The sequence below is a fragment of the Manis javanica genome, chromosome 14 (genome assembly GCF_040802235.1).
Source record: "Manis javanica isolate MJ-LG chromosome 14, MJ_LKY, whole genome shotgun sequence".
NCBI classification, from domain to species: Eukaryota; Metazoa; Chordata; class Mammalia; order Pholidota; family Manidae; genus Manis; species Manis javanica.
This window is the reverse complement of record NC_133169.1, coordinates 12,487,528-12,504,099: the sequence shown is the minus strand read 5'-3', so window position 1 is coordinate 12,504,099 and position 16,572 is coordinate 12,487,528. Positions and strand designations below refer to the sequence as shown.

The 16,572-nt window shown below is 37.9% G+C and overlaps 1 protein-coding gene across 4 annotated transcripts in view; it reads right to left on the bottom strand.

Moving 5' to 3' along the window:
* Positions 1 to 5,934: 5,934 nt before the first annotated feature.
* The window catches only part of TAF1A (TATA-box binding protein associated factor, RNA polymerase I subunit A), a 22,359-nt gene continuing 11,721 nt past the window's right edge, over positions 5,935 to 16,572 (bottom strand). For 2 of the 4 annotated variants that reach the window (XM_037014467.2, XM_037014466.2), the window contains exons 6-11: positions 14,876 to 15,006; positions 13,768 to 13,926; positions 11,100 to 11,166; positions 10,244 to 10,367; positions 8,713 to 8,867; positions 5,935 to 6,329 (exon numbers count right to left, since the gene is read on the bottom strand). In XM_037014467.2, the coding sequence (XP_036870362.2) occupies positions 6,217 to 6,329; positions 8,713 to 8,867; positions 10,244 to 10,367; positions 11,100 to 11,166; positions 13,768 to 13,926; positions 14,876 to 15,006 (749 nt within the window). In that variant the 3' untranslated portion in view covers positions 5,935 to 6,216. The remainder of the gene's footprint in view (positions 6,330 to 8,712; positions 8,868 to 10,243; positions 10,368 to 11,099; positions 11,167 to 13,767; positions 13,927 to 14,875; positions 15,007 to 16,572) is intronic. The other 2 variants (XM_037014470.2, XM_037014468.2) reach the window with 2 other exon arrangements.

Sequence of the window (16,572 nt, the reverse complement as noted above, 5' to 3'; positions counted from 1 at the left end):
CAATAGATGCCTCCAGGTCAGTTCAGCAGGTATGTATGTATATATGTATGTATTATTATTATTATTATTATTATTGTATCGTTAATGTACAATTACTTGAAAGGTATTATTATGTGAAAAATATTATGCCAGAGAGAAATATTTAACAGAGAGAACTGATATAAAATAAACTTTTCAAAGGAGTTTATCCTCTGAGAAGAAAGGGGAAGAGTCTAAATAATACCGGAGAGTCTAAACAATGACCAAGGTAACATTAAGGAAGGAACGAACTGTCACGAGGTATTCCAAGGGAGGAGAGATGACCTCAGGCTGCAGGGGACTAAGAAAACCTTAAGGAAGGTTGGACAGGGTATTCAGATGAGGCAGAGGTGGGGAAGAACAGGAAACAAACTTTGACTGTCAGGTGAGTTTAGGAGATTAAGTCTGGAAATACAGCTGGAACCAGACTGAGCATCTGAAATCACATTAACTTCCACCTTTGAAGCAAATAGATTTTTAAAAAATATATTAGTTTGCTAGGGCTGCCATAACAAAGTACCATGACTGGGCGGCTTTAACAAGGAATCTGAAATCAAAGTGTCTGCTGGATCTGTTCCTTTCAGGGCCATGAAGGGCCTGGCCTGCGCCTCTCTCTTAGCTCTCAGGGTTTGCCAGCCATCATTTTAGTCCTTGGCTTAAAGATATGTTGCCCAATTTCTGTTTTTGTGTTAATTTGGCATTCTCCTGTGTGCATGTTTGGGTCCAAATTTCCCTTTCATAAGGATTGCCAGTCGTCCTGGATTAGCATCTATCCTAACAGCCTTATTTTAACTTGATTCCATCTCCAAATAAGGTCACATTCTGAGGATCTGGTCAATAGGACTTCAGCATATCTTTTTGGGGATACACAGTCCAATCCACAGCAGTTGCAAACACACACACACACACACACACACTTTCACACAGCAAATGCCTTTTTAAAATGATGTTGAGAGGTTAAAGTCTGCTGTTTATTCAAGAACCAGGTCATGGAATAGAACAGAAAATTGTACAAAGAAATATTCTAGCTCAGTAACTTCTCATATAGTTTACTCACTTCTCCCAGGGCCTATCTGCCTTCACAGATTATCTGCCTTCTCTCAAGGTCTGTAAATGAACAGGCGTTTGTGAGATTAGGTAAAATGTAAACTCTTCTCATTTGTATTGTGCATTATAGTTTACAAAGTATTTTCTCACACTTCATCCCATTTGATCTTCACAATTCCATTAGGTAAGCAAGGTAGGTATTATATTACCGACATATAGAGAATTACAAGTGAATTAAGTCTCAGAGAGGTTCCATGAAATACTTAGAGTCATGCTTTGGGTGAATGGGAAAGATGCCAATAAAATTTGGATGTTCTATATTACAGCCCAGATCTTTTTCATTCCACGATGATGTATCAAAAAAAAAAAATACAGCACTTTTACTGGCTCTTCTTCATTTAGAAATATTTGTGTCAAATACTGCCAGCCCACCAAAATGTGTGCTGAAGATCCAGTCATACTGATAAGATTATGTGAATTCTTGGTATAGGCACCACAAGAGTTGTAAGTAATCCGCTGGCAGTGGTATCACTGTGGGGCAGATGGAGCAGAAATTCAAGATCAAGGCAAATTCAAGATCTGCCTCTATTCACTGAGTTGAAGGCTACATCCATGTCTACAAGGACATTGAGAAGGTTCTTTGTGGGGCTGAGAAAGAGTGGACTTTTATTTGATGATTGTTTCTTTTGGGAGCATGAATCTTGGCTGGAGGAACAGTCTCAAATAGATTAACTTTTAAAAATTGACTGATTCAGAAAATGTCATGATTTATAGACCACATCCGTCAAGGGTCTGCTTATTTCCTTTTGAAATATTTAAAGTATGAATATTCTAATTCAGTCCAGCAGAAAGAGCCCTTGTGCTGTAAATTAACTGGATCCAAATGGCCACACTTAACTCCTTAAAGAATGGTCTGGTTTTGCCTTCATTTTTTTCTTTAGTTCTTTAGTTTCCTTCTTTTTGTTCATAATAAATGTTATTTTCACTCACTGAGAAAAACTATCCACCAGAATTCACAGAAGCAGCTCAGCCTTTCTCAGAGCACCCATTTTCCAGAATAACACGGAGGCTCACCTAGGTGAGGTGGTTTGTTGAACCCAGGCCTTTCTGACACCATGACGCTGGTGGGGCTTTTTTTCTTTTTCGGTAAGTTTTATCAGTGTAATTCACATGCCATACATTGCACTCATTTAAAAAGTACCATTCAATTTTTAGTATATCCACAGAGTTGTGCAGCCATCACCACAGTCCATTTAGGGATACTTTCATTGTCCCAAGAGAAGCCCTGTACCCTTTGGCTATCATTCCTCTTTCATCTTCCCATGCCCGCAGCCCTGGGCAACCACTAATCTACTTTCTCTGTCACTATCAATTTGTCTATTCTGGACATTTCACATAAATGGAATCATATGCTATAGGGTCCTTTCCATTTCTTAAAGGAACCTGAAGTGCACAAAATGGAATTAATCACGATGCTTGGCTCAGAACTCAACAGTATTAGCCTATGAAGGGCCTGCCACTAAATCCAAAACCTAGACCATTAACAATAGTCCACATCCTTTAGTGTGCTTCTCCTCTATCCTATGCCTCTGCCTCTCCCATTCAAAGGTACCTCTGGAGTTGTATCATTCTCTTGATTGCGATACATAGTTTCACCAAAACCTATAAGCATCTGTAAATATTTTAGTCTAAGTTTGAACTTTATAAGTTCTAACCCTATGTCTCATCATGTAGCACAACGGGACTTGTTTCTTTCACTATTATGTTACTGAGATTCATTTGCATTGGTGCATAAATCTCTAGTTGATTCATTCCTTTATGTGACTCTACCCCGATTTATCCATTCTCATGTCAATGGACATTTGTGGGGGTTTTTTGTAGTTTTTTCGCTATTATGAACAGTGCTACTGTCTCTTGGTGTACAAGTACAAGCATTTCTCTTAAGGAAATACCCAAGAATGGCACTGGTAAATGTCAGAGTAGCAACTTCCTAAAATGATTGCAATGTATTACAAGTCCCATCAGTTTGTATTAGAGACTCTCTTGATCCAGTCCTCTTCAACTTTAATATTGTCAGATGTCTTAATTTTTGCTGATTGAATGGGTCTGAGCCGGTACGCCATTATGCACTTGGTTTGCATTCCGCTGATCCATGTGCTTATTTTCCACAGCTGCCCTCTTCTGTGAAGTACCGGTTCATGCATATGCCCTTTGCTCATTTTTCTATTACTTTCTTTGTCCTGTTCGTACTGATTTCAATTTAATCTTTTGTCAGTTCCTATGTGTTGCAAATACTTCTTCCTGTTAATAGACTGTACTTAATTTTCTTTTAGGTATCATTTGATAGGCAAAAGGTCCTAATTTAAATATAGTTGAATTGATGAATCACTTCTAATCTAGATGATATCTGAGACAACTGTTTTCAGGCAGTGGACCACAGGCAACAGAAGGCTGGGATTACAGAAGTGAAACTCATAAAGTTCTGCGATAGTCCAACTCCTCCTCTGCCTCAGGACGATTTCCCACAAATAGGGTATGGAGCACGAGTCCGAGCAAAGCGCGGCAGGCCCACTAAGCTGGATGAGCCAGAAATTAGAGTTTGAGGCAGCTATGCAAGGAGGGAACCGTGCAGAGTGCACATCCCCAAATGTGCGGGGAGCCTTCAAGTCCATGGCTGACGGCTGGGTTACACACAGATTGAAAGCCGGGTGTAATTAGCAGGAAGCTTTAACTCATCCATTACACAGTTCTGATACTTTGGAGGTTTCTAGGGGAAAACAAGGCTTTAAATCATCTTTGTTTAGTCCCTGTCTAGTTATGATGGATGGTTAACATTTTTTAAACATTATTATCTTAAGGCATTAATTACATTTGTCATTCTTCACAGCAATCCAATGACATAAATCCTGTTGTGTCCAATCTACAGTTGAAGAAACTATGAAAGCTTAGGAACTTGCCCAAGAAGTCTCCTAACTACCAAATGGTATCAAATCTCTGTCTCCTGAGGCCCTACACTTGGCATAAACTCACCAGGATATTACTTCCCAATACAGTACCTTTCATAAATTTTCATTCAGTTCTACTCAATGCTTAATGAGCTACAAATTCTGTTAGGTGTTGGTGATACGGAGATTATTAGGCCTAGCGAATACACTTTTGAGATGCAGATGTATACATTATTGAACAATGCAGTGCTAAGAGGCTGTATAGGAAGGAACCAGTGAGGACACAGAGAGGGCACCTACCCAGCCTTGGGGAGAGGCTGGGCTTTGCTTGAGCTGCTAGGCTCTGGGCTCTGGGTCCCCCGACTCTTTCTTGCTACTTACCTCAGCGGTCTGCATGTTCTGAACACTGATTCAACCGGCACAGACAGTGTGTGATCTTTGGAACGACACTGATTGGGTCACGGTCCTGGTAATTCCACCTCCTTAGCTGTGGCCTTGGGCAAGTTACCTAATTTCTGAGAACCCTACTTTCTTTCTTGGTAAGATAGGGATAACTTATAGGATTGTGGCAACGCTATGAAGAAATGTAAAGCTCAAAGTGCTTGATAAACTTTAGCCATTACCATTCATGAAACTGGCTTTCACTTTAGTGGACCTAAAAAATATCCAGGTTGTTGATTCACACTGCTCTTACCGCATGATTAGACAGGAACATTTGAAAGAAAAATTAGGAAACTAAGCTTTGTGTGGAAACCAAAAACCATACCTACTCGTTTCTCTTTCATGTTCACCTCCATTTTGCTAGAGACCATGAGAAGTCATAAATCCTGTTTCATAGCTTTTGACTAAAGGTTTCAGGGTACAGATGCCCTGACAATGTTGGCCTGTGCTTTGAGATTTTGTCTACATCATCTGATGCTTGAGATTTTGTCCACATTACCCGAGAATTTTATTCCTAGTGTTGACTTGGTACAAAATATCTATACAATACAACCACTGACTCCCAGCAGTAAAGCTGGCCCAACTCATGCAGTAGCTTTAACTTGGTTTATGGGTTATGGGTTCCACAGGGCACCTACCTGTTTCATATGTACATTATAAGGCTGGGTTGGTTATTTCTTGATAGTCATTTCTTACTAAGTATAAAATATTGAACTAAATTATTAAGAAAGCATAATTTGCCCCCCAACTTTCTTGCAAATGGTTAAAAATGAGTAGGAATATAAGCCAATGGGGAAAATAGTTCATTTGCCATCTAAATATTGGACTTGCTCTGAAGTTAGTGAGCCTCCATAGAACTCAAATACAAATTATCTTAAGAGTAAATGTGTAAGAGCCAAGACAGTTCCGAAGAAACACTTCCTCTACCTGTTATCACAACACATTATAAAACCCCAGCTCACATTCCAGGAAAGTTGTTCCTCGCTTCTGGGCCAAGCTTTCCTGTCACTGTGGGGCCCGGGGCACTAACTCACTGGCAGTCTTCTCCACTGTCCGGCTGCCTCCTGATGCATCTTAGTTTTCAAGAAGGAGAGGCCACAGAAGTTCTAAAGCATGTCTTAAGATTGCTGGCAAATAAAAAACAAAACAGAAAAAATCGAGAGCCCTTTGAAGTCAGGCCAGTGCTAGTTAGCCCACTCTACCCTCTCTGACCCGACGTCGTCCTCTAGAGTCAAAGGTACCTTCCTGCCAGAAGGCCCCTTAACCCCAAACTGCCATGTCTTATACCAAGAAAACGAAGTCCTTTTCTAAATCCTGTTTCCAAAATTCCTCAACAGAACTCATGCCCAATATATTCTGCACGGTGATAAATGTAACAGGGATCATTTTGAATCTAAAAGAAGAATATAAACTCATTTAACACTACCATAAGTTGTATCTTATAACAATAGTCAGAGGCAAACAGCAATAAGTGCTGCAGAACTGTATTCTCTAATTAGATAAATATATTTTTATTTGAAGAGTGTTCCTTAATAAATGTTACAGTTTAACAGTACAAAAGAGGAAAAAAATGTATTTATAAATTGCAAAGGCAGTGAGACTGTTTCTCTAGCTATAACTGCTGGTAAAAGAAAACATAGAAAAATATAAAAATAACTTCTTTGTAGCCATATAAACTACCTTCTTGAAAGATCAAATAAATAAATACATTCAATGACTATCTACTGAACTACCAATGCTAATCTGAAATAACTAAAATTCAGTATCAGACTCTTGGATTTACAATACTGTGTTTTTTCACTGATTTCTTTATCCACTTAATTTTCTTCCTCAGGACTTGATGATCTTGTTTTGAAATATACCGAACGTATCTACAACCTAAAAAACAAAAAAGGCAAAATAAACAGTTTTAACCTTTAGTCAATTCTTTAGGCATTGTTTCTACATTTTGAAAATTTTGCTTCAACTCTGGCATACTAACGATCAGGAAAATAGATGGATTTGCATTATCTATACCAATATGTCCTAAACACATTCTAAGAGCTGTCACCAATGAAGTATATTGCTTCCTATGTATGAAGATGTTTCTGATCCCTCATAATCAAAGCATATATGTTAGCTTGCTTTCTACCCTGCCTCTTAAGGCCGGTTAAGGGGATATACATATTACATATATTCAGATATTAATGAGCCTCCCTAAAAGCAAATTACTATAGCTTCCCTTTCAATGTCATCTTATAAAACAGCCAAAGAGGCACCTATAACAATACAGGAGGTCTCTAGAAAATCTTGATGTGAAGGAGTAGAATATACAAATCACAGGTTAGAATAAAAAATCATGCAGTCCTTCTAGCCATCTAGCAAGCAGCCAGACAGAACCATGTTGCTCTGACAAAGGTGCCTCGTGCTCATAGGAAGTCCACCTGCTTTCTCAGTGTTACAATGCTAAGAGGAACGCATGTTAAATATCTCAGAGACATGAATCAAATTTCTGTAAGAAAAATGTAAACTGGCTATATACGTGTTTTTATTTGATAAATAAATAACACCATAAATCACATATGAAAAATTAATTTCTCAGTTTGTATATATCCATCTTCTCTGAGGAACTGCTGGCTGTATAATGTACCTAGAGAAATCATTTTATGATCCCTGATAATAGGATGCCAGAATTACTAGTATTTTATTAGCTGGGAAGCAGTGGTATCTGTGGTATTAATACAGTAATTTGTGTCTCTAAATACATCTACCACTTAACAAAAACAAAATACTCTGTACACAGATCTCTGCTTCTATTTAAAATACAGGAAGAACTTTGCTCCCACCCTATCATAGAGAACCAGATGCTCCTAACTCTTCTTGAACCCATGACAGCTGACGTCACAGGGCAACCAGGGAGCCTGCACGGCAAGCAGGAAAGGCCCCAGCGAGAAACGGGCCTGGCTCACCTCAGCCGAGAACGGGAAGCAGGGCCGCTGCCACAGCCCGCTCTAGGCACAGAGCAACGGCAGCGCACAGCTAGGATCTGAGTCCTGTGGTGTAACGAGGGCAACCGGAGCAAGAACGAAACCCAGCTCAACTCCTGCAGACTGACCCAAACCCCACACTAAGCCCCTGAAAGAGGAGGGAGATATGCCCACTTTCAGGCATGAATATTATGCCAGAAATTCAGACAGTACTTTACAGAGTTTATAAAGCACTTTGATGTGATGTTCACCTGATGCTTATAATCCTATAAGCAAACATGGACAGGTATTACAAGGGCCATTTCAGAGAGGCTCCCAAAGGTGGGCCTGAGAGACATGAAAAGATTAAGTGACAGAACTGGAAAATTAACCCAGGCCTTCAGACTCTTCTCATATCTAAAGATGCCTTTAGATACCTGTATGAGACACCTCTATACTCATAACATAGAAAAATCATAGTCCAGATCACATCTCTTCCTTGTCATCAGTGTATCAGAGAGAAATTTTAAAATCAGCATTCATTAATCTTAGTAACCATCTGAAACACCCGCTGAGAACACTAATTCCAAAATAATATAAACTGTACCTAAAACGAACCTGAAAAATCTCGTTAGGATACTTTAAAACTCCCTTGCAACAAACTGCTTACTCTTGGTCACTGTGGGGTTCACTTTCTTCATCTCTGAACACATTCTGTGGTGTCTCATTTCAATACTGGCTACCTTTTCATCTTTCAGTGAGACAAAGCAGGTAAGAGTTCTAATAGCCAAGATGTTCCACAAAGAAAGGATCAATTTCCCTTTCTTGTAAGTGGAGTTTTAAATGAGTTAATAGGTGGTATACTTTCTCTTAAGGGGAAAAAAATGTTTCATCCTTACAGGAACAGATAAGTAAATATACATTTATTATAAAGCAGTGAGGTCCATAAAGAGTATTTTTCTATTTCTAATAAAGCAGGCAATCTCAGTGAACTTTCTATACATAGCACCGCCAAATGGTCATTTGTTGTGAAAACAGCCTGCATCTTCTCACTTAATGGCTCCTAAAGATATTCAAGTTAGAGCATAAAACCCAACTACAATCAACAATATGAAATCAGTAATCCATGGAGATTCCTTACAAGCAGATCACCTGGCCCCAGCTCAGCATTCATTTTTCCACTCAAGTTATTTCTCAGCATCTAATATCCTTAGGCACTGTACTAGGTAAACTGTAACATGAATGAATGGTCATACTCTGCAATTTCAAAATTGTCCAAAAGACATGTCTAGATAAAAGAAAACAAAAACATGTACCTTTTCCTAACAACAGTCCAGCTACCAAAGCCTTCTCACAAGCCAAAGCTTCATCCTCTTTCCAATCACTTTTTGCCCAAAAGTAGCTGAAGTGAAAGCCTGGCCACCAGTTTTTCCTGGAGCTCCACTCTTCCTGAACCCAGGCAACATTATTCCTGGGAAAGAAAAATATCGAGAGGGAAGGTCAAGGATAGAGATGAATCTACACTGTCTGTAAAAGATGACACGGAAGGTATTTCCCAGCTAATTTATGGCTACAGCCATGGGACAGCACACGTAGGAAAGCAAATCCCTTTGTAGTTCTTTGATTTCCATGTCCTATTTTCCATTTAATGAAATAGCTAGTTCAGCATAGCACAGTGATTAACAGCAGAGACTCTGAAGTCAAAATTTTAGATTCATATCTCAGCTCTTCCATTTTCTATCTATGTGATCCTGGGAAAGCTGCTTAACCCCTCTGAGCCTCAATTTCCTTGAGGATATTAATGGTACCCATACTAGGATTAAACTGGCCCAGCAGCATAGTGGTCTCATTGCAAGCTCTTTGCATTACTGTTATTACTTAAAAGTTACTTTAAAGCCTTACTTTAAATTATACGCTATAAAGAATTACTATACAAATTAAGATACCATTATTACACAAATACATGAACACAATGCTGAGTGTTCATCAATAACTTGATTGAGCAAATATTCAGTACCTATTTGTGCCCTAGGGCAGAACTTCTGGGGTTTCAAAAAATAAACAGCACTTTTCTCCACCTTCAAGAACTTTATGGTTAGTAGTTTATGTAGTGCTTTAGATTTAGAAAGTGGCTTACAGTGAGTACATGAACATATCACACCAGTAACATTTTATAATCAGCACTGTTCCATCTCCAAGGTCAGGTCAGATCTGAAGCCTGAAACAAGTTCCCACTGACACTGAATTTTCTAACCAACTAAAATGGATGTAATAAATAAATGAAACTTAATTTTGTTATATCCTTTCTTCCCACATACAAAGTTTTACTCAAAATGTGGCACTAATGACATTATAATCAGAGGTATAGTTTTAGATACCCGGTTCACAATGGACTTTAATAAATATTTATTGAATGAATAACCTACAATGACTATCTTCTGAGGCCCTAAACACCCACTGAAATTACTGAAAACAACTGGGAGGAACGCTGCTCCTCACGTGATCTTGGAAGCTAACGACACATAAATCACAAGGAGCTTTGCCAAGAGAGCGGGCACCGTCCCGTCTGGTCCTTATTTCCAATCTACACACGCATGTACCCCTCGCAGTGTAGTGCTATAGTATGAAGTTTGAGAGCATAAAAGAAATCTTGATAGAATTTTGTATGCTTTACTTATGACCTTGGATTTCCTTACTTTTGACGTACTCAGCAGAAAACAGACGAAGACACAGTTCAAAAAGTCCAAAAACATGAGCAAAGAACTTTAAAAAACTGATAGATATTAGTTAAAATATTGGGAAATATTATTTATACTGATCCTTTAATAAATACTATATGTCTCTTACCCCATTAAGGTCTGTCTGAGATATTTTGCCAAATATTTCCAAGCAGTTATATTTTTAGTGCATCCCGCAAAATCTAAGACTCCAAACAATACCTCCAATCCCAGTTTACGGTGCTCTTCTTTTTCTGCAATGGTCACACATAACTAGAGTTTACGCAGGGCACTGAGGTACACGAAGCCAAAAAAATATATTGAGTTCATAAAATATTCCTGAATTGTAAGTCTTCTATTTTGGTTAACAGTTTAAAACAATTCATTGTGCTTATACCCTCCTGTGATGAATCCGAAAAATTCAGTAGTTCAGTTCATGCTAATGAAGTCAGTGGTGAGTCTGACCTCTAATGGGTCATATACTCCTGAGAATATTATTTTAAGTACTTGCCCTATTTGGGCATTTTAAGCATGTTCTCTTCTATTATGAGACGTACCAAGGTAGTCCCAGGACCTAGCAGTGTAGACTGAAGCTGATTTCCTCCTATGAAGTATATTCTTTTCTATACTGAGCCGGAACATAGTAGGGATTAAAATGAGGTGAACTATATAAATTTAAACCATTTCTCTTCTGCTAACTATTGCCTGATGTTCTATAGCCGGGGTCAGCAAACTTTCTGTGAAGGGCCAGACAGAAAATATTTAAACTCTGTGACCCATACCGTCTACTGTCACAACTATGCCACCCTGCTGTTGCACCATAAGAGCAGGCATAGACAACATGTAAACAGTGGACATGGTTGTGCTTCAACAGAACTTGATTTATAAAAACAGGTGAGGAGCAGATTTGGCCAATGGGTTTGCTGACCCCTAGCCCACTACTCTACAGTTTGTCTGCACAAAGAAATAAGACAAAAATAACTTACCTGATTTTTTCAGCAATCTATGGAATTCTAACATCAGTTTATGAGATGGTACAATCTGATACAGAATCTGAAAGAAAGAAGCATCTCGTAATTTTCAGACAGGCTAAAGGCATTTCCCAAATTTCAGCTTTCAAAGAAAGTTCTCAATGTCTAATATGCCCTAAATAAATGAATCAAGGATTTGCTTTTATCCACTTCTAATCTGAGTACAGAAAGTCATTCTATGTAAAGCTATCAAATAAAGAAATCCCTGCTAATAATAAGAGAGTCACTGGGGTGGATAGAGGGAAATACATAGGGACTCATTTTCTCCATTTATTTTTTTGTACTGTTTACCACACTTAAAATTTTAATTTCTTTTTAGAAGATAGGACTGGGACAAAAAATACAGGAAAAATACAATATCACACAGAAAGATATTTAGTAAATATGTATTGATCACAAACGATCACAGAATACTTATAAAAGAAAAAAACCAAAAAGGCAAGGGTGACTACTTTGGTAGACTGTGTCCAGGACCACAGGACAGTATGAGTATTCAAGTGCATATTTTTACAACCTTTTTATGTAATAGGGAGAAACTGAGGGTTTTCCTTTTAAAAATAGGGCTATTTTTTAGGGGGAGCATGGGTAAGGCAGTATAGCACAGAGAAGACAAGTAGTGACTCTATAGCATCTTACTACGCTGATGGATAGTGACTAGAATGGGGTATGTGGGGGGACTTGATAATAGGGGGAATCTAGTGACCACAGTGCTGCCCATGAGATTTTATATTAATGATACCAAAAGAAAAAAAGGAAAAAAAGAAAGAAGAAAAATGGGGCTATTTTTATGAATATGCAAATAACTGGGTTTAAAGTAAAATTATATATCTCACTTCAACACATGTACTATTAGAAATGAATTTATTCTGTCTGCTTGCTGAAATCTTTTGACCTTACACTGAAATAGTTTCCTACAAAATGAAAAGTAAATTTTGCTGATTTCTCTCAAGTGGCGATCAATCAATCAAGAACAATGTTGCAGTATCAGAGAGTATTATTAAAACCCAGTTCATGAAATCACATTTGTCTTACGATTTATGGAACTCTATAAATGGCTCAATTAACTTAAGATTCTTAAAAAACTTTTTATTGAAATATAACATGTAATAGAAACATATATAAATCATGAGTATGCTCAATAAACTTTGACAAAGCCATACAAACTCATGTCATTACTACCCAGACCAAAAATATAGGACATTATCTGGCAGTCTTTTGTCAGTTTTAGAAAATTCTTAGCCATTTTAGGTCTTCAAAAAGTGGCTTTGTTTGTCTAATCGATCGCTTTTGCCCTCTTCTCTCCCTCCTCTCCCTGGGGCTCCCATTACAAGTTTGTCAGGCTTTTCACCCAGTTCTTTGTAAACTCATTTCTAGCCTTTCTATCCTGTTTGTTTTCTGTGTTTTGGGCTGATAGGTTCTATACGGTTCGTTAATTCTCTCCTGCTATGTTCAATCAGCTATTATATCCATGGATTGAGTTCTTAATTTCAAATACTGCATTTTTCAAAAGTAAAATGGAATTTCTCTAAATTCATCTTGTCTTAAACATGTATTCAGCATAGTTATTTTGCATTACCTTTTAGTCTTTTCAAAAACACCACTGGTGTCTGACCATCCGAATGGAGTCGCCAGCCCGCTTCTGTTGTAACTATCCTTAGTATTTTACTGTGCAAAAAATCAGTGAAAGGAAATCTTGCCAAGCAAAATAGCGACTTTAAAAGCATTGTGTATGAAACAATGGCTGTTGAAAACTTTCTAAAATGTACAGTTTCCATGTCAGAAGGTTTAATTAGGTCAATTTCGATGAATATGCAGGTACAGATCAAAGCTAATTGGCCTTTTAAAATAAAGAAGATAGATGAGGATTTTTCTTGGTCATTAATTTAGGTTGTACAAGTCTTTGTATGTGTACATGAATGTTCATAGCAGCATTCACCAACAGCCAAAGAGTGAAAATAACCCAAATGTCCATCAAGAAGTAAATGAACAAAAACAGAATACTACTCAGCAATAATAAGGAACAAATTACAGGTCCCTACAATACTACGAGTGAATCTCAAAACCATTATGGTGAGCAAGAAAAGCCAGACAAAGAGAGTATATAATGAAGATTTCATTTAGAAATTCTAGAAGTAAAGATTATCTATGGTGACAGAAAGCAGAACACTGATTGCCTAGGGCCAGGAATATGTGAGTGGATTGGCTGTAAGGAGAAATGAGGAACTGTCCGGGGTGATGGAAATGTTTGGTATCTTGATTATCATGGGTACATGGATGTGTATATTTGTTAAAATGCATCCAAGTGTATAGTTAAAGTAAGTGTTGCATGTAAATTAAATTTTAGTAAAGTTAATTTTCAGAAAATATCAGTGCAGAACTTTCCAACAAGGCTGGCAAAGGGCTTCTGCAACACTGCCTCCTCTCAGTCTAACTTGGGCAAGGGGGTGGCGTACCGGTGGTGGCAGGGGCCTGCCTAGAGCCTGCAGCCTCTTCTGTTTCCTCAGTGTACCAAGCGAACACTGTCATTTTCTATGCATGCTATCATACGCAAGTTGGAAAACAATGACTAAAAATATTTAAAGTAGATTCTCAAGCCCTGTGCAAACATTAAAATATTCTATACCTTCAGCACACTTATCAGTTTCTCTCTTGGTGCCTTCTCTTTCTTTAGAAAGTTGTACAAGTAGACATGAGCATTTGGATTTGATGGGAATTTTTCATCGTAGGCATAATTGCTCAGTACCTCTCGGGCTCCATCTCGATCCCCATAGAATTCCAGCATCTATAGAAAGTAAGTCATAATATCTTAGCTAGTTGTAGATAGCCATATGAAAGATAATGTACCACTTAAGTGTATTGATGAGTACAAAAAATTCCTAAAACTGACAAACAGTACCTACTGTATAGGGGGCAACAGTAATGCTACTTTCTGCTTTCATGAGCATGTCACAACCTCTACAGAACACAGATCACTCCCAACAAAGGCTTACATGGGTTCCCATTTTTCCCTTATCATGTTTTGTTACTGAAAAATGCAGCAACTTCAACATAAGAACTGTTCCTATACGAAATGAAGTCCTCAAAGTAGGCCACACTAACAAATAAAAAAGACCAAATTAAGCAACCAACCTCAGTGCCTTACTGACGTCAGCCATGAAAGTGCAGGGAAATTCCGATTCCTTTCGTTTAGTTCCCATCCTAACACAGGAATCCCAAATTCCGCTGGCATATGATTTCAGAGATTATCTTCTGACACTTTAGCACTCATGAAACTTCCAAAAAGCAAATTATTTTCAAGATTTACTCCTTGTGCCCAGTGCCATGGCCCTCAGTCCTTCTACAAGGACTCTGAGATAACACAACATCCTCATAAACTCCCTAAAAGCTAGTTTCAGATTTTTGTCCCCTTCCCTTGTACATCACAACAAATCATAAAAGACCTTTCAGCTTTTCTTTTAAGCCCAATAAGAATAATACAGAATTGACATTTACGACTATATATTGCTCTTCATTTTATAAATATTTGACCATAACATGCTATTCACTGGTAAAAATACATACAGAGTAACATTTGTAGTATAGTAGTAAAATAAACAAGTTATTCAGACCTAAAAAAGAGACATCATCTTCTTTTTTGTTTTTTTTAATTTTCTCCACTAGGTGTCTTCTGATCAATAAAGATTAGGCTTTTAACAAAATGAAACTAATAAACCTTTATGAAGTCTACTTACCTCTACGTAACTCTTCACAAAAGGGTCCCAAACTCCAGGAATTTGAATCAATGCACAAAGGTTTACAGATGTCTTCCAGCTGTGGTTAAGCATATTCTGGGATGCTGTGTTATAAACATAATCATCCTTATCTGCCCAAAGATGAAGATTTTAAAAAATTATTCAGTGTTGAGGGTGTCTGCTGATAGTAATCAACAAACTTCCCACAAGAAAAACTCAGCCTCTGATGGTTTCACTGGTGAATTCTAACATTTAGACAATATACTAATTCTTCACAAACACGTCCCCAAGAAAAGACAGAACAAGAGAATACGTGATCAGGGGACACATACGTGAAACATTCAGTGTGAAATAGGTGGTAGCTACATGGATATTTGTTTTATAATAATTCATTTTATAGGACATTTGTTTTATGCACTTTTTCTGTATATGTTATATTTTACCATCTTGAAGGTGTAGAAGGAAAGTAACTCGGTCTCTCAAAAGCAACAGCTAATAGAAGCACTAAATACTTTTTAGTACCAATGTGACTTTGTGGACACAATGTAAGCCCCCCATCAAAAGAAACCATTGGTAGTCTCCAATAAATATCAATATGGACTTGGAAATGAGGTGATGAGGGAAAAGAAGTTAAGAAATTATATAGAAAAAAAAATTTCAAGGAAAAAAAGGCAGATGCCTGAGAAGTATGAGTTGGGTCTGAATTTACTGGGAAAGGGGGTTCCAAGTCAACAAGTCCATCAAACCCAACCAGGACAGGCCACAGCAGCAAGGAAAAATTCCCAAGCCAACTCAGAGCAGAAGTTCATGTGCTATGTTCTCATGGGTCTGGTTATCTAACACTAGTGCTAACTTTTTTTCTCATTACACAGACAATTGAGGTTAATGATCATCTAAGGAACTCCACATACTATCCTACCTTCACTTCTCATTGTTACAAAGTGCCAGCTGCAGAAAGGTGCTGAATCATTTATCCACGGAAGAGACAGTGTAAGTGCCATGTGCCAACTGCTTTAATCATCAAATATTTGCTTGAGTTCTACCTAACCATGTGTAAGAAAAAGTAAATACTGACTCTGAAACTCACCTAATCAATTAATATCAGCAGGCCCTTTTTAAAAGAATCATTACACCAGACATTATGGCAAGGTTAACAAAAGAGGGAACAGATGTGTGAGCGCAAAGACTGATTACTCTAGAAGAGATGCAACATTAAAATGCACATGAGAAAAGTTAGAACAATTAAAAAGCATGACGTAAGGAGCAAAGTGATGTAGGCTGAACATGCAGCTAATGTATCAGGTTTAAGGTACTAGAATGAGGATCTATGAGTTTTGAAAAGCAGATGGCATTCTCGGTGAGGAAACTGAACAAAGACTTTAAAAGATGAAGATGATGAAAATAGCATTTCAGAAGTGTCTTGGAAGAGAGATCACAGACAGAAAGAGGGAAGGGAGTTTTGGGATTAGTGAAACCACATGTCCAAGAGACCAAGGAGATAATACTTAACCACACAAGAATAATGAGGGCAGACTGCTCACCACACATGACATGATACCAGAACTGAGATTTGGACGGAGGATGAGAAAATAAAAATGAAAGGGTTAATCCTAAAGCAGCTCTACAGAAAAACTACACAAGAGAAGAAAATGCAAAGAATTACATAGCTCCAAAGAACACACATCAGGCGGGGAGGA